At 44.6% G+C, this 26,090-nt stretch overlaps 1 protein-coding gene across 3 annotated transcripts in view; it reads left to right on the top strand.

Annotated features, from left to right (window-relative positions):
* Positions 1-827: 827 nt before the first annotated feature.
* Positions 828-26,090, top strand: part of LOC121876526 — a 157,333-nt gene continuing 132,070 nt past the window's right edge. Inside the window, exons 1-6 of one of the 3 annotated variants that reach the window (XM_042381708.1) lie at positions 828-1,534; positions 10,660-10,752; positions 17,368-17,573; positions 17,740-17,934; positions 18,685-18,843; positions 25,342-25,513. In XM_042381708.1, coding sequence (XP_042237642.1) covers positions 1,480-1,534; positions 10,660-10,752; positions 17,368-17,573; positions 17,740-17,934; positions 18,685-18,843; positions 25,342-25,513 — 880 coding nt within the window. In that variant the 5' untranslated portion in view covers positions 828-1,479. The remainder of the gene's footprint in view (positions 1,535-10,659; positions 10,753-17,367; positions 17,574-17,739; positions 17,935-18,684; positions 18,844-25,341; positions 25,514-26,090) is intronic. The other 2 variants (XM_042381707.1, XM_042381706.1) reach the window with 2 other exon arrangements.

Below are 26,090 nucleotides of genomic sequence, written 5' to 3'. Positions count from 1 at the left end.
ATTACGCTACAATAGGACCATCAGTGTCTCTCTCTATGATTAATTGTTATCGCTTGTAAAATACATTTGATCACTCCCAATCACTGGACCAGTGCAGAGGAACCAGAATGTTTATGTGTATATAATATGCACCTTTGTATGTGCTTGTAATATCTGAGAAATACAATTGGAAATAAATAAATTACTGTATTTTACTCAGGGTAAAAACTGATCGATCTTTTAAATCGTTTATAAGGCATTTATTATTTACTAAGTAGTATATTACCAGTAGTTAAATATTCATAGCCATCATCAGTATATTAGATCCTTAGAAACATACATTATCATTAATATCTAAAATGTTCTTCATAATTATCCATATTTTTAATGTTCTTCATAGTTATCCATATCTTGTACTGTTCTCCATAACTATCAATATTTAAAGAAATATTCTATATAATCACCCTTATCCTTAAAATTTTGTTCATTATCATAAGGATCTTTAGAATATTTTCTCCATTAAATCATTATCTCGGCCTCGTCACCACCAACATCTGAGAGACAGTATGTTAACTGCTTAGCTTTTACTACAGACGGGACAGGGGTGACCTAATTGAAGTATATAAACATCTGAGAGGGCACGTGACTCAGTCAAGTGTCCATACCTGAAACTGGCGGACGCCCGCTCCACAAGGGGTCACATCTCAAGGTTGAAGAAGCCACAAATCCAGAAAAATGTGAGGGCAAACTTTTTCGGATTGAGAATTGTCAACTCTTGGAACAACCTGCCAAACAGTGTTATGACGACACCGAGTGTGAGCTATTTTAAAGATCAGACTTGACCACCACTGGAGCAGGTTCAGTTACATTCAGGAGCTAGTGCATGCCCAGTTAAGTACTCGCCAACAGTGCATAACAGAGACGTGACGATACCATGGCGAAGAGGATAAAAGTAAAAGTAACTCATACCAAGAGTCCTAGACAGTCTTAAGCTACGATGGGTGACGTAAGGGACAGAGACATGCGACTAGGAATGAGAATGGTTGGTAAGAGCCTTAAAGAGGGGGGTGACGGGAGAGGACTGTAGACTTAAAGGGGAGGGAGAGAGTTCATCAGTAGTTCAGTACGGTGGGTGTGTGGAGTGCGGTCACACGTCCTCTGTATCGATTCTATCGCTCAGTGGCCTCCCATCACATCCCTGGCCCCTACACTGCTCCTGCATCACACTGGTGCCTCTCCCTAACCCTAGCATAGCTCGCATCCTTTACTGATACATACAAACAGAAATATTGTAGTTATCTATTATATAATCTTGAATTAATGAACCTAATCGAGCTACAATATTTAAACCACGTAAAATTAATATGAGACTATTTACAAGTTGAGTACAGTTGACATTATAGTTTAAAGATAATCAAGGGAGTTTCTTTTTTTAATTTAAATTGATTAATACGTCTACACGATTACCAAGGTTAAGAAAGCCTAACCAAGATTAAGAGCATGATGCGGCGTGCGATTGTGGTGGTTGCGACGATGACAGCGCTCGTGGTGGCAGGTAAGTAAAATAATTACCATACAAGTTTACATTATTTTGGTTTGTCATGCATATAGACTATGCAGGTATACAGTTCAACATGTGTATAGACAGTGTAGGTATAGGGTGTGCATAAACCGTGGAGGTATAGAGTTCCTAATGTGTTCCTAGACAGTGTAGGTCTACAACAATAGTAAACAGTAAAGCAATTTGACCAATTTGATCTTATAACTAGACTTAAACAGCATAAATATAGTGTTAGGACAGGCCAGGAATCCAATGCTCTCTTCATTCATATGAGAGATAATCAGCCTTGCATTGACTGGGATAATGCCTCCTCAATATTACCTTGTAATTCAATTGTCAGTAGGAACATTATAGAATCCAGTCTAATTAAACATACCGAATCTGTCAACATGAATTTGAGTAATGGTATGTACATACTGGATAATTTTGTGATTAAGAAGATTTGTAACCAGGTGAGAAGGTTGGGTCATCTTACCCTATGACCTGACTACGGACAGCTGCTGTGCTTAGAGATGGCAGAGTCAATTTTTTTTTATTAAGAAGATTAGTCAGGGTCACTGCCTTATGAACGGAACACTGTGGACACCTGCTGTCCCCTAGGGACTTGATTTCACTCTCCTCTACTGTATATATTAGCCTTGTCAAGTATTATTCCTTAGTTTGTGCTCACCCCTGAAGATGTGAATTACACGAAAGCGCTTGGGAACTTCGTATTTTCTTGTTTCCTTGTGGTTATCAGCACACACACACACACACACACACACACACACACACATACATATATATATATATATATATATATATATATATATATATATATATATATATATATATATATATATATATATATATATATATATATATAATAACCATAAATAAATTAAAAAATAAAGATTGAGAAACAATATACAGTATGCACAGTATGTTGTGTTGTCAATAGTTAGAGGAACAACTGAAACCCTGCAATTGTATTAATGAGGCATAAAGGAGGGAAACGCGCATGCGTGCGTAGTGTCAACAAAGGCTGTAAGAGACTGCTCCTTAAAATTCGTATTTCTGACGAATTCAGAGAGTCTACCAATCCCAGCCTGTGTAGACAACTACAGTAAGACCCAGTTATCAGCACAGTGGCATATATTTTTTTGTTACTTTTGGACTTTGTCATTTTTTGGGGATAAAACATCTGGTCCTACCACCCGATCCCTCTGAGCAAAGTTTTCAAGTTTGCGCATGCGCAGTGTGATAGTGTGACGTCATTACCACTCCACCTGACTGCAGTGTTGCCAACGTGTCCTATGCCCGCCGTTAAACGCTCCCGTTCGTTGGAAACGGCGGCAGTAGGTGACAGTGATGCTGACGACTTTCTTCTTGAAGACACGTCAAAGAAGAAGCAGAAACCTCAGAAGTCAGGGTCTCCAGCAGGGGCCACGGCTCCCCCTTGCACCCCTTCTGGGGCTGTAGAGGGTGGACTCCTGTCATCAGGGTCCCCAAGTGAGCCTACATGTGGCTCAATGACCGACCCTCCGCCGACGATGGACATAGGGGATTCCCTTTGTCTCCCTGCCCCGTCGCGCCTTCGTCGTCTCGCCTTCCCTCGGGACTTGCCTCTGAGCACACGGACGACCTGGTTCTTCCGTCACTGCTCTCCACTTCAGGACTCAACACTTCGCCTCCGCCGAGGTCCCACAGCCGTGATAGTCACCACACAAATGGACGAGACGGTACGCCTGCTCACTCAGGTGGGCTTTCCTGCTCCCCAGGGGGAGGTGATGCTGAAGTTCACCATCATCACCCCAGAAACTCGTCGTACCAAGGTAATGGTTCGCCACGTACCCTGGGAGATCCCTATCGACGATCTTTGCCCTCTTCTCCCACAACTACTGGACATGGAGCGCCGCATCAACCCGGTCTCCAAACATCCATCCAACGAACTCATCGGCTGGTGGGTGGGCCCCCTCCCCCCGAAGGTGAATGTAGGACCAATTCACAACTGTCCTCTCGACCGATTTATCGGAACCCCGAAAATCTGTGGTCGTTGCCAATCGTGGAAACACCGCACCTGGGAGTGCACGAGGATGGTCGCCTGCGGTTTCTGTGCAGGTCCTCACGACACAGTGGAATGCAAATCGAAAATTCAGAACAAAATCCCAGTTATTCCACGGTGCGTCAATTGCCATGGCAGTCACCACGCCTGGAATGCCAATTGCCCACAGCGTCCTGGCACTCGCCCGGGGAAAACTTACCTTGTACCACCGCCCTCGTCTCTGACGAAGCCCCTGTCAACCAAACCTCAATCCTATCCACCACCGCCTCTTCCATCCACCAAGGATTTCCCATTGATCTCCTCTCCTCTACCACCCCCTCCATCACCCCTACCACCCATCCTTTCTCCCCTCCCTCCCTCTCCCTACCGTTCTTGGAACAAGGTCGTTGCCGGCCCTGCCACACAGTCACCACCATCTCCTGCCCACCCGGACCCCCGCTGTCTCTCACCAGCACCACCACCTCTTACTCAACTGAACCCTCACCGTCCCTCTCCGTCGCTACCACCACCACATGCCCAGTCGGGCCCTCGGCAATCCTCGCCGCCACCTCCAGCTCATGCACAGGTACACCAAGTTGGTTCTATGGAAACAATCACTCTCCGTCTGGATCGCCACTCCAAGCAAATCAACCTTCTCTCAACCCAACTCGACTTGTTTGTGAAAACAATTGCGACATTGCAGAAGCAACAACAACTCATTCTGGACACCCTGACCCAACAGGGGCGCGCTTTGCAAGCCCTGATGACCCGCCTCCTTCCATCTCCCGAGATGGAGGATCCATCCCTCGCTCTCCCACTCCTCCCTCTCCATTTCTCTCAACAGAATTTGGTACCTCCTCTGGAGCCCTGTCTAGCCCCTCCGACTCATCTCACACCGGAGGCCGTTCCCTCCTCTTCTTACAATGGAACATCCAGGGACTTAGACCTCGCCGGACAGACCTCGCCCAGTTTGTGCTCTCCCATCAAGTAGATGTTGCTCTACTTCAGGAAACCATCACAGACGATGTTACTCCACTCCGCCTCTCTGGCTATTCTGTTTACACCCTGCCTCGGTACCGTGGGCAGGCTCGTGGCCTCCTCACCCTTGTGCGTAACACCATTCCATCTGTTCGTCTCCCTTCACCTGACTCACATGGACCCCCGTCTGAATTACTTTCTGTCTCCCTTACTCTTGGTGACCGGACCCTTCGTGTAGTCAATGTTCATTTCAAGAGTGATTCTCTGGACCCCCAGGTTCTTCACGACCTCCATGATGGGGTTCCCACTATTGTTCTTGGCGACTTTAATGCCCGCCATCCCACTCTTACTCCGGATCATCCCACTCCATGTACCCTTAATGGATCACATCTCTCACAGTTTCTTAATGGGGATGATGATGTTCGCTTTCTTTGTCCTGACGATCCTACTCGCCTCCCCCATAGTTTCCTTGATGTTGGCTTACTATTGAACGGTCATACTTCCTTTCATCCTACCGTCTGCACCGAGCCTGCTCTGTATAGTGACCATCTTGCCGTTACTACCCATCTCAGGCTCTCCTTCTCTGCCCCGACATCAACTCCTTATCGATCCCCTCGCCTTCGTCTCACACAAGATGCTGTTCCTTCCTTTACCCAATACCTTTCTACCTGGGCGGATTCCTATGTTGTCCCTCAGTCCCTTGACTCTTACAGCGCTGATTTTGTTGATGCCGTGTATGACTCTGTCAATCGCGCTACCCCTCCACGCCCTCCCCGTCACCCCAGAAGTGCCACCAACTACTGGTATCGTATCCCTGCCATGAGACATCTCCGGCAGGTAACCCGTGATCTCCACTCTGCCATACGGAGGTCTCGGTCTCCAGAGGACTGGGAAGACTTCAAAAATTGGTGCTCCTTTGCAACTCAGGAGCGCCGTCGGATACGTGAGGCGGACTGGCTATCCTTCACGGGGTCTCTATCGTTCCAGTCGTCACCCTCTTATGTATGGAATCGGATTAATGCTATACGGGGTACTCGACGGAGGCCTCCTCCCCACCCTGATCCCGCCTCCCTTGCCTGCTCTTTAATGGAGGACTGGGCACGAGCTTCCTCCCCAGAGGCACTTCCAGATCCAATGCAGGAGGCAGTGCAGGCCCGCATCGATGCGTCTGAGCCTGTTGTTCGTGCTGCTCTTACCTCCCCTGCCCCCACTGATCATCCCATCACACAGTTCGAGCTTGACAGTGCTCGTCGCTCTAGAAAAGACACCTCTCCTGGGGATGATCAGATAACCTACTCCGTCCTCAACGCCTGTACTAATATTCTTAACGGCCCCTTGCTTGCTCTCTACAATATGTCTTATGAACATGGGGTTCTCCCGTCCAACTGGAAAAATGCCACTATTATCCCCATCCCTAAGCCGGGAGATCCTGGGAAATATCGACCCATTAGTCTTACCTCCTGTGTTTGCAAGATGATGGAGAGGATACTCCATCGTCGCCTTCTTCACACCATAGGCGGCTTCCACAACTCCCTCAATGGTTTCATTCAACATCGCAGCACAGCACACTCCATTGCTTCCTTTTATTGCAATCAGACTGCCCGCGTCTCCGTCTTCCTTGATATCAAGGGAGCCTTTGATACGGCTCAGCCTGCCCTCATTTTAGCTGAACTTGCACGGTTAGGGGTTAAAGGGAGACTTCTACAATGGATCGCCTCTTACCTCACTGGACGTCAGGCCCGGGTTCGCGTTGAAGGCTCTATGTCTCCTGTTCAAGAAATGAACCTCGGCACCCCTCAAGGTGGAGTCCTGAGTCCCACCTTGTTTAACACTCTCATGCACTCCATTGCATCACTCCCGTGGCCGACAGAAGTTGTCCACTCAGGATATGCCGACGATGTCCTCCTCCAAGCCCCTGACTACCTCAGCATGCAGGAAGCCCTTGATCTGGTCTCCAGAGAGTGTGATTCACTTGGTTTCCTTCTTTCAACTGCGAAAACAAAAGCCATGTGGCACGGTCGTGTTGTACCTCCACCCCTTTTCTTATCAGGAACGCCCTTGGACTGGGTTAATGAGACAAAATACCTGGGTGTGTATGTAACTCGCACACGTTGTCAGATCCCTGAAGTCCGCTATCTTCGAGACATATGTTTTCGGCGTCTCGCTCCCCTCTCTACCATGTGCAGGGGTTCCCTTGGTGCCAGCATCCCTGTACTTCTCACCATGTACAAGTCTTTTGTCCGTTCCTGTGTCGACTACGCCGCCCCTGCCCTCGTCAACATTAGTCGGACTGCTGTCAACCGTCTCGAAGTTATCCAGAGGAAAGCTGCTCGTATCATCCTTGGGGCTCCTCAGTGGACACGCTCTACTTCTCTATATACCGAACTTGGTCTTTCCCCCTTACAGGATCGTGTCCAGGAGTTTTACCTAAAAACTGCCGTTTCCATTCTACGGGATCCTCGGGGCAACTATGTCCAAACCAACTTGACTCCTGCTGTCCGAGACCGACCTCCATCTAGAAGACAGTGGCGAGGGTCACTCATCCGAGCCCTTCAGGAACACGACCTCCTGCCTGATATTGTTGTCACCCCTGCTGTTGGTTCGTCTCCTTCTCCCTGGCTGGATTTTCAACCTGAAGTGATTGCCCTCGGTGGACCGCTCCCGAAATCCCAGGTGAACCCTGTTATTCTCTGCAAATACCACCTCTCCAGGATCGCTCACTGGTCCCCAGGTAGGGTCGTCCTCTACACTGATGGTTCTGTTGACCCCGCTACAGGTAGGGCCGGGGCTGGTGTCTACATCTCCCGTCCTCATGCCCCTGAGCCTATCAAACTGTCTCTCAGAGTTTCTGACGGGGCATCCTCCACTCAGGCTGAACTAATAGCCCTCCTTGCTGCCCTTCTCGCTGAGGAAGAAGCAGATGGTTTCTGCCCCTTGCTTGTCTGCTGCGATTCCAGGTCTGCTCTCGACGGGATCGCATTTGGATCTGGGGAAAATAAGGACCTCATCCTCCGAATACGAGGGTTAACATCCACACTTCAGGATGAAGGCCGTCCTGTGACATTCCTATGGATACCTAGTCATGTCGGTATCTTGGGGAATGAGGCAGCAGATGACCTTGCCAAGACTGGCTGCAACAAGGCCACACCTGACTACGTTGTTCCTCGAACACTCTTACAGATTAGGACCCAAATCCGCCGCAAACAGAGAGAAGCTCGGGAAGCAGCCATCCCCCTGGACTCCCCGCCCACATGGTACGATGTCCTCCGTAAACTTCCTGACTTCTCGTACGTCTACGGGAAAGGGTCGCGGAAGGGGGACGTGATTGCTGCCCGTATCATCATCGGGTATGACTTTGCTTGGGAGATTGGTATCCCCACATCCCCTGAGCAACGCTCTTGTGCGTTATGCAGAAGACCCGACAGCCGCACCCTTATCCACTACCTCCTAAGATGTCCCCACACACAACGCTTCCGTGACGCCTGCTGGACCACCACTCCACGACCCCCTGACGGAGACACGATGATCCTCCCAATACTGGCCAGATATTTTGTAAATAATATTAATTATGTGTTAAAGGAACATCCTTCCTTCCTTAGGCTTTAGTAAGCCCCTTTATAATATTTATACTGTATATACTTTTCACACTTGCCAGATGATTCTGGTGTCATTGTACAGGGGTACCTAGTGACAGCACTAGGATCCCGCTTCCTCTATCAAGGAATAAACAATTGAAATTGAAATTGAATTGAGGCATAAAGTCAACTCAGCAACCTGGGATTTGGTCCCAATTTTTGTAATGTCATATGGCAGCAGGGTCTACCCTTAGACAACGCATTATGCTTCCAATATCTTCCCAGGCAGTACTTCCCTGTTCAAATTTTCCGCAAAGTAAAACAGTCAAAGCAGTCTAGATTTTTCCTAAAGTCAAACATTACAGATTTCCCCTGTAAAATACTTCAGGCTTATGATATATTAATTGTTTATATATTTAACACCATATTATGTTTATCCTAAGGCCAATTATATTAGCTAGTTTCTACGTGTTTTAAATCATTTCATTTAGTACGTTTGGTCCCTCGCACTATACGCGAGTGTGTAGAGATACTGTAATAATTTGTGATTTATAAACCCATAAGAATTAATATATACAACTTCAATATTTCAAAAATGAGAAATACTTGTGAATGTGAGACGAAATTAATGAGGAATAATCTAGTGAAGATTAATTTGGCCTAACCTAACTTAACTTAATTTAGTATAACTTAGCCTAACCTAATTTAGTATAACTTAACCTGAACTAAACTATCATAACCTAACCTAATCTAGTTTAATCTAACCAAAAGCTAACTTAATCTAACCAACCTAAACCTACAGTAGCTTAGCCTAATCTTATCTAACTTAACCTAAATCCAACCTTACATAAATCGTCCTAGATAGCTTTAGGATGGTTAATCTTCAGTTGAAAAGTTGTGATGTAGACTACTGTACGTGACCGATCGTCCAAGCGTTCATCTTCAAGTCTAGTCGTTGCATCTTATTAAGAGTTTTGAAATGAAAATTATCACTGTTGATCAATTATAAAATGATGGCAACTTATCATTGAAGATTGTGAGGGACGACACGAGTGTATAAGTCGCCTTGGGTGATGGTTCAGCCTCCTACACCAATGATTTCTTAGTACAGTAGTTGGTTGTGTCATGACTCAGCTGCGAGGGTGGTGGGGATACAGTATGTGGCGGGTGGTGGGGTTACAGTATGTGGTGGGTGGTGGGGTTACAGTATGTGGTGGGTGGTGGGGGTACAGTATGTGGTGGGTGATGGGGATACAGTATGTGGTGGGTGGTGGAGATACAGTATGTGGTGGGGATACAGTGGGTGGTGGGGGTACAGTATGTGGTGGGTGGTGGGGATACAGTATGTGGTGGGTGGTGGAGATACAGTATGTGGTGGGTGGTGGGGATACAGTATGGTGGGGGTACAGTATACAGTATGGTGGGAGCTGGGGTACAGTATGTGGTGGGGATACAGTATGTGGTGGGTGGTGGGGTACAGTATGTGGGGAGGTGGGGTACAGTATGTGGGGAGGTGGGGTACAGTATGTGGTGGGTGGTGGGGGTACAGTATGTGGGGGGAGGTGGGGTACAGTATGTGGTGGGGGAGTGTGAGGTGCATCCTGTCACGCCTCAATTGCTACCATTGGTTACTTGTGGTGGTCATGTGATGCCCCAGCTGACACAATCACTCCTGACGATGTTACCATAAATACCACACTGTTGACTCACAGAGTGTTACGTGTGTGCCAGCAAGTGTTCACGGGTGTGGTGGATCAATCTGAGGTGTGGCAGGTGCCGGGGTACTTCTTCACATTAAAAAGAGGAACACACACACACACAGGCCGAGTGTTGCAAGGGTCGAGTCCACACTTGTTGGAGGCACAGGCGACTGGATTTACCTTGTGTATGAGAAGGTATATAAATTTGTTTGATACCTGTCGGCTTAAGAATAGATACCTGTATATATGGTTTATGTCATCATGGAGGAAAATTTTTTATATACGATAACAGGGGAGGATCCAGGAATATCAAAAAGGGGATCCAAGAAGTTGTGGGTGTGGGAACTTGGCGAGGACAACGAGCCCACCCAGAGAATTTTTTTAAATCTGACCAGTACCATGGGCATTTGGAGGCAATTTTGAAGACGTGCGCTTGATATTAGGAGATATCTAAACTTCATATAAATTACTTATTACAATACAAAAACGCCTGAGTACAATACTGCATTAAAGAAAATGTATTGGAATTTTCTGGTGAAAAAGGGGGGTTCGGACCCCCAGGATCCACCCTTGGATATATACAGAGAATAACTTCTATCTAGTCGTATATTGTGTAAATAGGAGAAAAAATGTTTGGAATTGATATTCAGTATCAAAGTAAACTGAACTTACCAACCTGACTGAACTTAGCTAACCAACCTAACCTACACTAATCAACCTCACAAACTTGGGTTCCTTTTTGTTTCAGTTAGATGAGGATAGTTCGTGTCATCGATGATTCCCCCATTAGACTAAGTGTACGAAAATATCAATATGACTTATGTTCATTAATCATTATTGCAGCCCCGTCAGACACGAGTGGAGGCAGCCAGAGAAATGCGGGAGGAGGACGGGCACTAGACAACCTCTGTATTGAAGATCCGCCAGACTGTGATGGTGAGTGTACTGAGATTCTCATTATTGTTCCTGGTGAAGGGTGTGAGCATACGTCAGTGTTCTTGTGGCCATGAGGAGTAGTGAGCCTCCTGATGTACTCCCGTCTCGTGTAACACCAACACTTAGTAAGATTTGACCAAAGTCACCGAGATATGAAAATTGTGAAGCGTTGTCCTTATCCGAATATAGATGCCCCACGCAACCTTCGAGTGTATTTATATTAATGAGAAACGATATTAAACCCACGAGTAATTATAACATAAGAAAATAAGGAGTCTGCAATAGGCCGGTTGGCCTGTGCATGGCAGCTCCTGTCGAGAGTTACTACCACTCTCTATCATCCATGAATCTATCCAGCCTCCCTTTGAAACTTTCCAGCGTTCCAGCACTTACTACAAAGTTGCTAAGCTTGTTCCATCGTCCACCAATAGCTCCTTCCTATCTCCCTCCTAAACCTAAACTTATCCAACTTGAATCCGTTGTTCCGAGTCCTATCCTGCTCGGATATTATAAGAACTTTATCTATATCACCTTTATTGATTCCTTTCACCCACTTGAATACTTCTATCATATCTCCCCGCACTCTTCGTCTTTCTAGGGAATGCAAGTTTAGTTTCTTTAACCTGTCCTGATATGGAAGGTTTCTAAGTCCCGGAATCATTTTCGTCATTCTTCGCTGCACCGACTTTAGTGAATTGATATCCATTCTATGATAAGGGCACCAGAACTGAACCGCATAATCGAGGTGCGGCCTGACTAGCGCAAGATATAGTTGCAATAAGACCTCTGCACTCTTATTACTTACACTTCTAGATATAAAACCCAATACTCTGTTTGCCTTATTTCGAACATTAACGCACTGTTTTCTAGGCCGTAGGTCCGGGCTTACAAGTACCCCTAGGTCTCTTTCACAAATCGACTTCTCTAGGTTGATGTTGTTAAGGCTGTATACATTGACAGTATTTGTTCTTCCAATATTAAGTACGCTGCACTTGCTGGTGTTGAATTTCATATGCCATTTTTCAGACCACCCCTGCAGTTTATTTAGATCCTCCTGTAATGCATTTGCATCCTGCCCTGAATTTAATCTGCCGCCCTATTTTGGTGTCATCCGCAAACTTGCTTATGTCACTGCTGATCCCAGTATCTAGATCGTTTATGTAGATTATGAACAAGAGTGGGCCTAGTACTGACCCCTGGGGAACCCCACTGGTTACACGACCCCACTCAAATTTAACACCATCTACGCTGACCCTCTGCGTTCTATCGGTGAGCCATGATTTTATCCAATTTAAAACTTTCCCCTCGATACCATGAGCCTTAATTTTTCTCAGAAGCCTCTGATGCGGTACTCTGTCAAATGCTTTGCTAAAGTCTAAGTAAATAACATCGTAAGATTTGATTCAGTTCTAACCCATCCATACATATCTAACTTGTCCAACTTGGCATGACTGTACGTTGACTTAAATATACTGTACTTGTTATATATTATCCCAGTTAATGTTAGTATATTGACTCAGTTTTGGTTTATTATTATATATGTGTACTGTTCACCCAATAAGAGGCCTTCCTGTGATGTAACAAGTTGGTGGAGTCCTGTTTACTAAGTATATACACTACTACGGTGCTCCTTCCCACACCATCCCTCCCTCTCCTTTATTATCGCTGTGGCCACAAGGTTCAAGTTCATTATACCTCCCCTCCTATTTCCTGTCCTTCCTAATAATCTCCCCCCTTTCTATCTCTCACTCTAATCACACAGTAACACAAGTATTCCACAATATCTCTCCTTCCATCCCTCCCACCATTTTTCTCTCTCGTCCCCTCCACCTCTACCTCCTTTCCTCCATACCTTCCATTCCTCTCCCTCCCCCCCTTTCCACCATCCTTCCCTTTCTCCATCTCCCCTTCTCCTTTCCACCTCTCTCTGCTCATCTTGAGTCTTAGAAACTCACAAATCAAATTCTCTTTCTTAACTGGTCATGTGAGAGCTTATCTAATTAGCTGTTCACTCAAGCTACACAACAAAGATGCCAGCTGCAATGGCGTCGAAATTCCCCCAAGACTGCCGTAACGAGAGTTATTCACTCATTCCCAGTTACGAGGAAAATGAATCGTACGAGGTTTGAAGAACTAATGATACTGCCAAATTGTTATTTTTATTATTTTGAATGCTTCGGTTTTTGTATTTATCAAAAAGATATCAAGTCAAAGTGCCATTTGGTATGGATAGTAACACAATACAGTGAAATACAATACAATACGTTTACGATTCAGATTTACCTCTCGAGGAGGCTAGTTTATTGGGCACCCCCTGGTATCTTGTGAAGCGCAAAAGTGTTTATAGCGCCGAACAAGGAAGCATGCGGAGTTCATGCTTGCCTTCTTGAGTCATGCATTTATACGATGTATACTTTTACACACCACATGACAGGCCCACTATCATCAGTGCGCCTTGGACGATGCGTGGTGTTAAGCCGTCAGATAAATAGCCAAGTGCACATAAACAGGCCCTGCTTCTTGTCGCCACCACTACCGTTGCTTTCACTCCTACTCTACTCGTACAAGATAATGTATATTTACATTACATCAGGGTATTAGATAAGGGTGGTGTGTCAGGTTTAAAAGGAATATTAGTGAACGTTATGTTATACAGCAGCCAATCAACGATCATTATTGCCTTTAAAAACACGTGGGTTTTTACCCAATCGAGGGCGCTGACGAGTGTTGCTTAGGTCAGCTGCTGCCTCAGGGGGTGACTTCCTGCACCACCACCATATTGTCAACTCTTCTACAGTATGAGAGTTAGTTGAGGTCCCTGGGACTTTGTTCAATGCTGGAACAAAACACAAATACTACAAGACGGTAGATCTCTCAGGAAGTTGACCGCAGCACTGTTGATGATGATCAGTGCAAATCAGTTCCCAGGCATTGTCATTACAGTATTGTCATTTGACCGATAAAAAACGTTGTTAGTGAAATTTTCACGTGGTGCTGTCTTCTGGATCAGTCTAGATTTAACGGGTAGTCGTTTTTATCACTTAAACGGCCCTTCAGCGGATGTGCGTCATGGGTACATGCTCTTTTCCACCCTGGTGTCATAAAACAAAGGTAACCAAGAATCGTTGATCAGCTGTTTTAGTGTGGAGTGTATGTTAGGCGGGATTGGGGTTGCAGATCTTCCTATTAGTCCAGCCAGAAATGAGTTATGAATTCTTATCAGTGTACTACTACTATACAGTACCTTAATTCACTTTACTTTAATCCTCTTCCTCGCTTGCTAACTTGATAGAGTCCAGCGATCGGTTAGTTCTGTTACGCACTGGTAGCAAGTACTTAGCAAGCACAAAATCTTGAATGTACCTGAACATATTCCCTAAGTGTATTTTATTTTGTTCACTTATTTATTTATTTATTCATCATGTATTACGAGTGTCGTGTATGTGTTATATGTTGCAGGTGTAATAAGGGTGGGGATGTTAGTGTATTCTATGTGTCATGTCACTTTTGTATGTGTTATACAGTATGTTGCAGGTGTAATAAGGGTGAGGATGCTGTTACAATATCATATGATAAGTAAAAGTTGGAGGGTGTTGGTAACCAGTAGTACGGTCTGGTAAGACTCTGGGGATGGAGGCTGGGGGTGTGATCCGTCAGCCGGTGTAGCTGTCAGCAAGGTATTACGATACCTTGGCTGTCAGCACACTCGGGCCGCTTCTCGTCAGCCCATAACCCTCGCCCGGGAATCTCCAATACTTTTACTTTACCTTTATCCTCTTCACTGAACGACTCGTTAGCCGCTTGGGCGACCGGTCACGTCTCTGTTACGCACTGTTGGCAAGTACTGGGCATGCACCGGCTCCTGAATGTACCTGAACCTGCTCCAGTGTTGGTCAAGTCTTATCTTGAAAGAGCTCACACTCGGCGCCGCCACAACACTCTCTGGCAGATTGTTCCAAGAGTTCACAACTCTCACTCCGAAAAAGTTTGCCCTCACAGTTTTCTGGACTTGCGGCTTCTTCAATCTTGAGATGTGATCCCTTGTGGGGCGAGCGTCCGCCAGCTCCAAGTAAGGACACTCGACTGAGTTATACACCTCAATTAGGTCACCCCTTGCCCGTCTGTAGTATAAGCTAGGGAATATTTCTATCTTAACTTTATTCCTAATCTGAGATCCGAGAACTCATCTTGCTCTCTAACTTAAGCTACGACAAGTAGATAACTTGCAAAATTTTGGTATGGGGGTCTATCATTAACGTAACTTGTGATTTAAAAGGGACCCCCCCCCTCCCCCCACGAAACTTGTAGAAATGTGCTTGTGAACATATTCATAACAAAAAACACCCGAGCATTTGTTACAATAAGTCATGGCATTCAGGGTGGCCGAAGGTACAGTACAAGAAGTGATCTTTAGTCGTTAGTGAATTTGGCCTTAGAAGCACATTTCGACAAGTTTCGGAAGTCATCCCCCCCTTTTCAATCACAACAAATCTACGCCAATGGTACAACAAGCGACGACAAAACTGCCACTGATCAATGGGTACACAACAGCATTTCGCATTATATACAAACACCAAGCTTACACACGTTAATGAAGAAAGAAACAACAATTAATAGTATCCACGACATACTCAACTCCTGTCATAAATCAAACAAACGTCACCGTGGCAGGCAGTTGCTGAGAACAACCTATAAATAACAGGAGATAGATTTAGATTTTTCTATAGATTGCCCCGGAGGGGGCTAGTTTATTGGGCACACCCTTACATCCTGTGCAAGGTGAAGTGCAGAAGCGTTTATAGTGCCCATCTGGGATGCATGCTGAGTTCAGGCGAGGAAACCAGAGAAGACCCCCAAGGCAAGGGTCATCTGCTTCCTCTCAGCAACAAGCTCCACTCCGCCGTATAAATACACACCTCTTTATCACTCATTTCTATTGGCCTTCTATCACATGACGGCCGGATGATTAAATAATTATATTAAGTGTATGTCATAAATAAATTGGTTTTCCCGATGAGCATGTAAGAGCAGGTGTAAGGCGAGAGTTTAGTACAGTACTTGCGCTACCACAGTACACATGTGGACGGGTGAGGGAAGGTAGCAACACCAAACGATGTTGCCTTCGCCAGTGTTACGGATTATTTTCTTCGTGTGTGGGCTAATGTATAGTCACTATTATAGTGGGTGTAACTAGGGGCGTCAGACTGGGCGGATGACGATAAGCTTAGAAGGTACTACGTTATGGCATGTACTACATTATGGTAAATGTTAGTGAAATTAACTTCATAGATTTGTTGTTCGTGGATATTTATTGATAAACTAAAGAAATACTGATATTTCATAGGCATAACTGTCCGGGTACGCAGGGCACACGCTTCTGGACCCGAACACAGTTCATTTTTGCTTACTTTTTTACTTTTGCCCTCTTTGCCACTGATCGGTTCGTTCAATCAATCGCTTGGGCAGGCGGTCACCTTTTTACTTATATCCTCTTCCTTTACCTTTATCCTCTTCACCACTGATCGGATCGTTTGCCCCTTGGGCGATCGGTCACGTCTCTGTTGCGCACTATTGGCAAGTACTGGGCATGCACCGGCTCCTGAATGTACTTGAACCCACTCCAGTGTTGGTCAAGTCTTGTCTTGAAAGAGCTCACACTCGGTGCCGTCACAACACTTTCTGGTAGATTGTTCCAAGAGTTCACAACTCTCACTACGAAAAAGTTTGCCCTCACAGTTTTCTGTACTTTTTTTTTTTACTTTTATCCTCTTGGCCACTGATCGGCTTGTTAGCCGCTTGGGCGATCGGTCACGTCTCTGATTACTTTTCCTTTTCATTTATCTTTTTCACTAAAAGATCGGCTCGCTAGCCGCCCGGGCGATAGGTCACGTCTCTGTCACGCACTGTTGGCAAATACTGGGCATGCACCGGCTCCTGGCTTCTTCAATCTTGAGCTGTGACCACTTGTGGGGCGAGCGTCCGCCAGCTCCAAGTAAGGACAATCGATTGAATAGTGCCCCTTGAGATGCTTATACACCTCAATTAGGTCACCCCTTGCCCGTCTGTAGTATAAGCTAGGCATATTCAAGCGCTCCAATCTCTCAGGGTAGCAGAGGTGCCGAAGTGCAGGCACCAGTCTGGTGGCCATCGTTTTTGTTTTTGTTTTAATTTGATCGAGTAGCACTCGGGTTACTCAGTTCTGAAGAGTAATAAGTACCGAAATACTCGGTTCTTCCAAAGTACTCAGTTTACCCATCCCTACAATGCAAGATCTGAGAGGTGCTTTCATTGGTCTTCACAACTGGGGTATACGTAATGCTGAGATAACACAGCTAACTGGGGTGAGCGAACCCACAGCATCACCACTGATCGGCTCGTTCGCCACTTGGGCGATCGGCCAGGTATATTCAGGAGCCAGTACGTAGCAGAGACGTGACCGACCACCCAAGCGGCTAACGAGTCTCCAATGGCGGAGAATAAGAGTAAAAGTTATGTTGTGAAATTGATCTTTGTGTTTTTTGTGTGACTAATAATTTGATGCTTCTTTTCATGATGACTGTTATTAAAAGACATTGAGACAATTCTAAGAATACCAACCTCCGAACATTTTTTCAGGCACTGGTGTAGGTCACCTTCCTGTGGGCCAGACTTTGAGCTACGCCCTCCAAGGATGGTGGAATCTCGTATTAGACTCAGACAACCATAATCCTCAAGAGTCAAGCAGGAAGGTTACACTTGAGAGTTATCTTTCCATCACTCGGGAGTCGCAATGTCGTGTCAAGATAACACTTAGCCACATTGTATTCAGCGACTGGCAGCGGGTGAGTGTTACACTGTCTACACATGAGATAATTATGATACAATGCTACTGATTGTGATCTTCATCTTGACAACTGTTGTATAATATTTCATATTTAGGAATACGGTTGATCATGTACATGACATTTTTCTCTTCAATGAATATTTACATTTGTACCCTCGTACCAGGATGAGGCGGAGTTGGTGGAGACGTGGGTGGTAGTAAGTGGCGGGTCAGTTCTTGCTGTGTGTGGACCTCGTGAGTCTGGTCACCAGCCGGGTGCACAGCGAGACGCCCACATTCACTCCCTAGCACGAAGTATCATGTCTGCCACCTTGAATGTGGCGCCCCTTCTTGATGACCAGCCGTTGACATTGACAGAGGTAGTATTTGTCCCTCACGACATAATGAATGTGATATTTAGACTTTTTTCTTTCGTTAATATGCGCAGGGAAGAATTGAGTAATGCTCAGTGGGAATATATTTATCTCATTTACCTAATGACCATACAAACTAGGGGTGGGCATGCCGAGGGAAGAAAGCCAGTGGCTTGTCTAGAATCTTCATTGTTCTTTATAGTCTTGACAAGGAATAATTTGAAGCCCAATACTGATCTCTATTCCACACTCGGGCTGGTAGACTTTCCATTAGGTCTGCGTGAAGAAATGTGTAGCCACACGTAAAGTATATTCGTCTTACATGGCATCTTGCATACACAATGTTAACCTATTACCCACCACATTATCAAGTTCAACAGCAAAATAGACAACAAAAGGAGAGAAGTATGTTTGTCGTATTTCAGCTGGTTTGTAATTGTTGACTCTTTTAAGCCCTGACGGCTCATCATGCTGATGTTGTAAACATTCTCTTAGGACTCGGTTAACTAAGCTCTCGGAGATCAGTAAGGTAAGCTTTCTGGGGGTCAGTTTGCCAAGATAAGGTCTTGGGAAGGAGTTATATCCACTTCTACCTTCTGAGGCCCCATAAATTTCCCTCAAGAATAAAAGAAAAAATTAAGGAAATTTCAACACCATTTTGTCTTTTATTTCCAAAATATCTGCACATATTTTAAATTTATCTTTGACTTATGTTTCTCACTTTTTCATAATCATTAAATCCATTGTGTTTCACAGAGTGACCACTTTGGCCAATGTGAGACCCGCTACCACAGTGGTAGAGTTTGGCCAGGAGGATATGAAGTTGTGAGAACCCGAGACCTCACCACCTGTCACACCACCAGCGCGGGACACTTTGTAACCTCCAGTGACCTGACAGGACTCACTAATAAGGCAGTAAGTTCGGGGAATTTTACTGTGCATAAAGAAAACATTATGTTAACATGTTAATATCTTATTTGATGTCATACTAAAGGTACAGACACTGAAAACTGGACCTCAGAAAATTGGACATTTCATCCTTGGGTTAGGATTTACTTTACTTTTTGCCACTGATCGGCTCGTTAGCCATTTGGGTGATTGATCACGTCTCCGTTACACACTGTTGCGAAGTATTGGCTCTAGAATGTGTGTTGGTTGAGACTGGTCTTGAAAGAGCTCACACTCGGTGCCGTCCACAATTTCTGCAACAACACTATTCCGCCATATTTTTTGCTTCTATTGACCTTATATATTGTCTTCTATGGGAAAATGTTTTTTGGGGGAGTTAAGACATGTATTATATAGCGTGGTAATGTAATTCAGACCGCCCACGCGCTACACCGTCCTCCCATGGCTTGTAGAGTAACGTTTACCTTCTTTGGTAACCAAATAACCCCTTGAAAACCTTACATAACCTTTCCTGACTTGTAAAAATGTTAAGAATCGCTTTTGAATTTATGGATACAGTACCTCCTATCTGAGCACCGAAAACAACACCATCACATAATAAACCGTCAAAATATGAATAAGGTAGCTAAGCTTTTTATAGTTTTAGGATTTTTAAAGGTTTGGTAATGTTTTAATTTTTTTTTAGTTTTTAGTATTTTACCCCACATTTTCCCTAAACTTCAAAGCTCTGTCCACTTTAAACAAGTATTATTGTTAGTTATTATATCGGTTAAAATACTCGAAAAATATAAATTTTCTTAAATCAGTCGTCGGCGTTGACTCGGCGAGCCAGGGATTTTTTTTTACGGGATTAGCCCACCAGGGCACAGGTCAATGACCCACATCATAAGAACATAAGAAAATAAGGAGTCTGCAATAGGCCGGTTGGCCTGTGCATGGCAGCTCCTGTCGAGAGTTACTACCACTCTCTATCATGCATGAATCTATCTAGCCTCCTTTTAAAACTTTCCAGTGTCCCACAACGTACTACAAAGCTGCTAAGCTTGTTCCACTCGACTACCACCCTATTTGTGAACCAGTTTCTTCCTATCTCCCTCCTAAACCGAAACTTATCCAACTTAAATCCGTTGCTACGAGTCCTATCCTGCTCGGATATTATAAGAACTTTATCAATATCTCCTTTATTCATTCCTTTCAACCACTTAAACACTTTTTCTTTTATCCTCTTCGCCACTGATCGGCTCGCTAGCCGCCCGGGCGATCGGTCACGTCTCTGTCACGCACTGTTGGCAAGTACTGGGCATGCACCGGCTCCTGAATGTACCTGAATCAGGGTTGCCAGATGGCCGTTTTCACGGCCAAATTTATCTAATTTGGCCGCAAAAAACTTCGCCTGGCCGTGGAAAAATGGATGATGACGGCCAAACTATTTGGCCGAATTTTGTAAAACGCGCATTAATTCCTCATATATTGGATTTTGAAGAAAATTCTAGCAGATTTTCAAATTTCACAATGAAAATGCTGGCTCAGTGACCACACCTTGTCATGACCTCACCTCTTCACATGTTTACGTGACCTACTGAGCTGAGGAGGAGGTGTTGCTGGCTGGTTGGTGTAGGTAGAAAGAGACAGGTGTAGGGGTATCGAGATATTTTGTTGTCTAGCACTCAGGATGGAAGGAAACTCTAATGTGGTTTTCTTGTATAATATAAGATATATGATAGACAGTCTGGTGCTGGAGGTGCAGAATGAGAGTTGGTTGGTGAGGAAGCTCAGAGGACAGCTGGTGGGTCGCCATGCTCGCTGGCGGGAGCGAGGGCCGCCAGGCAGGCGAGGAGATACGAGGGCTGCCAGGCAGCGGCGGAGAAGGAGGTGTTGCTTGTTCAAGAAGAATGGTCAGAATGAATCTCAATGGAGAGACAGAGCTTATATACCCAGCAGCAGCCGCTATGAGTCATGTTGGAAAAACCCAGAAAGTCGCCGGTGAATTGTTTCGTTGCTAGGCAACGGCACGTTGGAATGTGATAGCAGGTGGTGGGCTGCTACGCAGTTTGTAGGAGAGACGTCCACTACACAGGTCACCACGAGGTCAGGTCTTAAATAGCGGGGGGTAAGCGTGGCTTAGTAGTTGACCCCCGCTCCGTGATGTATGGCGGCGCTGGTTGACCCAGACCACGAGGCACACACTGTGGAATTCGCGGGGTCGGCTACTCAGCGACAAACAGCGTTTGTAGGGGAGAAATCCACTACACCACCACCATTTCAGATTAAGGTAAATCTTCACTGCAGATTATAGATATTATGTTTATGTAATTATTGGGCTCTCAATTCTAAGTGAAAATTTGGTTTTATTCCCACATTTTAAGTGGATATTGTATGGGATACTTTTATTTTGTGTGGATTGCAAAAATAGCCTTGTGATTCCCATCCCAAAAGTTTTGGCCGAATTTTGGGCGATTTGGCCGTGAGATGGCGTGATTTTGGCCGTGAAGCTTGTCGTACATCTGGCAACCCTGACCTGAACCCGCTCCAGTGTGGGTCAAGACTAAAGTCTGGTCTTGAAAGAGCTCACACTCGGTGCCACAACACTCTCTGGCAGATTGTTCCAAGAGTTTACAACCCTCACTCCGAAAAAGTTTGCCCTCACAGTTTTCTGGACTAGGTCCTTCTTCAATCTTGAGCTGTGACCCCTTGTGGGCGAGCGTCCGCCAGCTCCGAGTAAGGACACTCAACTGAGTAGTGCCCCTTGAGATGCTTATGAACCTCAACTGAGTCCCCACTTGCCCGTCTGTAGTATAAGCTAGGCAAGTTCAGGCTCAAGGTTGAAGAAGCCTCAAGTCCCGAAAACTGTGAGGGCAAACTTTTTCGGGGTGAGAATTGTGAACTCTTGGAACAACTTGCTATAGTGCTGTGACGATATCGAGTAGAAGCTCTTTAAAGACCAGACTTTAGTCTTGATCAACACTGGAGCGGGTTTAGATACATTCAGGAGCCAGTGCTTGCTAGCAGCGCATAACAGAGATGCGATTGGCTGCCCAAGTGGCTAACGAGGTGATTAGTGGCGAAGAGGTTAAAAGTAAACTGAGTAAATTTTTAGTTTCGGTCATCCCTGTATTTAGATATCCAAATCAAATTGTCTAAAACACATAAGCTATCGGAAAAGCATAGTTTGGATATTTAACCCAACCTACTGTAACCTAATGTAATGTATCTAAACCTAACCACCCCAACAAATAATTGTGATTTTCTCAAAAACGGATAATTTGCGATGGAAATGCTATAGAAGAATATTGTCTTAGAATTGTCTAAACTGTTGATTTTAGTAGTTAAATTCCTAATGATTCTCTGGATGACTTTGTTAACTTTAATTTTTTTCGCGTAATTATTGATGACTGACACACCGCCGAATTATTGTAGAAAATTATTTTTAAAATGCTGCAATTTCACTGTGTTTTATAATGGACATTGTCGTAGTTTGGGTAAATATGTTAAAAGTGGTTATTTCAAAATGAAACCTAACCTAACCTTAGATGATAAGAAAAACAAGCGGCAGAAGTGTTGTTAGAAGACTTCAACCTAACCAAAGAAAACTATCTAACCTTACCTAACTTCCTAGCCATGGGGCTCCAGTATATTAAACAGAAAGAACTTACTATGATATGGTGTAATTTTATGTTTTTGTGGACATGAGAGCAGCTGCTCGGACTGAATGGTTCATAAGCATGCACTGAGCGTAAGCGTGCTGAGAATAGTGGTGTGTTTTCAAATGTGGAAGTTAGGTAAGGTTAGGCTGGTGCAACCTTCTAAAAATGCTTCTGCCACTTGTTTTTCTTATCACCTAAGGTTATGTTAGGTTTAATACAGAAATAACCACTTTATCACATTTGCCCAAAATATGACAGTGCCCACCACAAAATACCTGTACAGCAAAATTGCTGCATTTGCAAAATCATTTTCTATGAGAAATCGGCAGCAGGTATCTTGTCAATAATTACCAATAACAGAATAAACAGCATTGCTTAAGTACAATACATCAAATTTACTGTAGTCTATTTAGAAATTGATTGCTCCCTGCATTCTTTTTATTTTATCCTCTTCGCCACTGATAGGCTCTTAGCCGCTTGGGCGGTTAGGATATATTAGGATATATACATCCTTGACCACCGAAGGGTCAAGACGTACCTGGCGCTCCTCTCGGAGCAGCCAGGTCAACTGTTAAGTTGGCCCATACCAACCCCCTCCCCTGAACCCTCCTCCCCACCGGAATATCAACAAGTTCTCGCCAGAAGTTACAATTTCATTTAGGAAAGGAACGGAACCAGTGTTAAACAGAGGTGAACAGTGGTGAACAGTGCTTAAGTCAGTGAGAACAACTCAACAGTAACAGTCGTACCCAAGTTAACCTTCTCACAGTGAGGTCCCAGGTACCCAGTGATAACGGCCAGTGAGACCCAACAACAACCAGCGATGTGTTAATCCGTCTACGATAGGAAGGCCTAAGACCACACCTCACTCATACAACACCATATGTGAGGGAATTACTACACCACGTCAAGTCCCTCATCACACCATCTGCGAGGGAATTACTACACCACGTGAGGTCCCTCATAACACCATCTGTGAGGGAATTACTACACCATGTCAGGCCCCTCATAACACCATCTGTGAGGGAATTACTACACCACGTGATGCCCCTCATAACACCATCTGTGAGGGAATTACTACACCACGTCAGGCCCCTCATAACACCATCTGTGAGGTAATTACTACACCACGTGAGGTCCCTCATAACACCATCTGCGAAGGAATTACTTCACCACGCCAGGTCCCTCATAACACCATCTGAGGGAACTACTACACCACGTGAGTTCCTCCTAACACCATCTGGGAGGGAGTTACTACACTACGAATTTGCTGTTCAACACCTACATTAATCTGTATGTTCACTGTATGTTCCTTTACCTTTCTCTAATGAAGGTATGTAATAAGTCATTTATGTCCAATGTATATTTTCAGCCTTCGGGCTGCAGAATTTTTTCAATAAACCGTTAATTATTTATTATTATTATTATTATTATTATTAGATTTGGTCCTAACCATCCTGCCCAAAACCAAATGTTCATGGCCCAAACATCCTACATTTGCAAATTACCTTGCCAATGTTGTTGTTACTTACTTTACTTTTATCCTCTTCACTACTGATCGGCTCGTTAGCCGCTTGGGCGATCGGTCACGTCTCTGTTACTTTTCCTTTTCTTTTATCCTCTTCACCAAATGATCGACTCGTTAGCCGCTTGGGTGATCGGTCACGACTCTGTTACGCACTGTTGGCAAGTACTGTGCATGCACCGGCTCCTGAATGTACCTGAACCTGCTCCAGTGTTGGTCAAGTTTGGTCTTGAAAGAGCTCAAACTGAGTAGTGCCCCTTGAGATGCTTATACACCTCAATTAGGTATCCCCTTGCCCGTCTGTAATATAAGCTAGGCAAGTTCAGGCACTCCAATCTCTCGGGGTAGCTGAGGTGCCAAAGTGCAGGCACCAGTCTGGTGGCCCTCCTTTGAACATTTTCCACCAACTGACAGTCCCTAGCATTCTTACGGACCAGATGGTGACAGTACTCCAGATGGGGAAGCACTTCACTCTTGAAGATTGTTACGAGGGACGGACCGTCTAGATATCTGAACGACCTTCTTATAAGACCCAATAATTTATTTGCCTGATTTACCTTCTTCTCGCAATGGTCCAAGAACTTCAGCTCATTGTCAACATACACACCTAGGTCCTTCTCATATTCAGTCTCAAATAGTGCAGTTTCTTCATCCCGTTGGGACATATGATACGCCTCTTAACCGTTGGTATGCCCCAGGTGCATCCTCTTACACTACGTGACATTGAATCTCAGCAGCCATTTCTTCGACTATTCTTGGAACCCACAGAGGTCCTTCTGCAGCTTTTCACAGTCCGCTCGGTTCTCGATTTCTGGAAATAACTTGACGTCATTGGCAAACATTTGTATGGAGGAGTGTGCAACGTCAGGCATGTCATTTATGAAACAAACAAACAACAGCGGGCCCAATACACTGCCCTGTGGTACCCCACTTGTGACTGGTACGGATGATGATTTCGTGCCATTAATCACCACACACTGCTTGCGGTCATGTAGAAACTCTTCTATCCATGCTAGGACATTTCCCCGAATTCCGTACCCTTCCAGTTTAATTTTCAGCCTTTCCTGTGGTACACTGTTGAAAGCCGTGGCAAAATCTAGGTAAATAATGTCAATATCACCACCCCGTTCCAGAATATGGGTCCAAATATCCAATACTTTGAGCAATTGTGTAAAGCAGGAGTACCCTGGCATAAAACCGTGTTGGCAATCCTTTACAAGGACTTCGATAATATGGAAGACCTAGGACCCAGGAACCCAGAAATTCCTCAATCTGGTTTGGTCTGTCCCAGATGTAAGGGTCTAAATACTGTATATTGTGCTTTACATTTCTCAGACTTTGGAGTGCTATCATCAGTACCAGCCTATAGTTGGTGGAGAGTTGTCCCTGAACAAGGTAATGTGCAGCCAAGACCTCTCACTTCCTGATGCTGCCACCTTTAGTTCTAACCTGACACTTAGCCTTATAGACATCCAACCTCAAAAGCTGCACTTCAGTGATGAAACAAGTGAGTTAGAGACTATGTTTTGTACCTTGTTTTGTACCTCAATTTGTAGGGCTCTAAGGCATATGAAAGGAATGACATGAAAATTATGAAACATGGATATGCTGATAACCACAAGGAAACAAGAAAACACAAAGTTCCCAAGCGCTTTCGTGTAATTCACATCTTCAGGGGTTAGTACAGACTAAGGAGTAATACTTGACAAGGCTAATATATACGGCTCCTGCCCGACTTACGATGGGGTTAGGGACCCAAATCCTGGTCTTAAGTCGAAATGGTCGTAAGTAGAAAATGCTTAAATAATACATAGAAAATCTAAAATGGGTGTCTCTCTTTCTTCTCAGCACCACAAAACTCTTATTTTTAAGCTTGCCAGCCATTTTAAAGCAGTCTTCCCTTGTAAGTATAATAAGTGTTGTACACGAAGGGAACTTCGTGTTTTCTTCTTTCCTTGTGGTTATCAGCATATACCTAGATCATGCACACCTACAGTGATTTACTTGCATATATATATATATATATATATATATATATATATATATATATATATATATATATATATATATATATATATATATAT

Source organism: Homarus americanus, unplaced genomic scaffold (assembly GCF_018991925.1).
Source record: "Homarus americanus isolate GMGI-L3 unplaced genomic scaffold, GMGI_Hamer_2.0 scaffold28, whole genome shotgun sequence".
Lineage (NCBI taxonomy): Eukaryota > Metazoa > Arthropoda > Malacostraca > Decapoda > Nephropidae > Homarus > Homarus americanus.
Note: the sequence above shows the minus strand (reverse complement) of the source record. Positions and strands in the feature narration are given on the sequence as shown.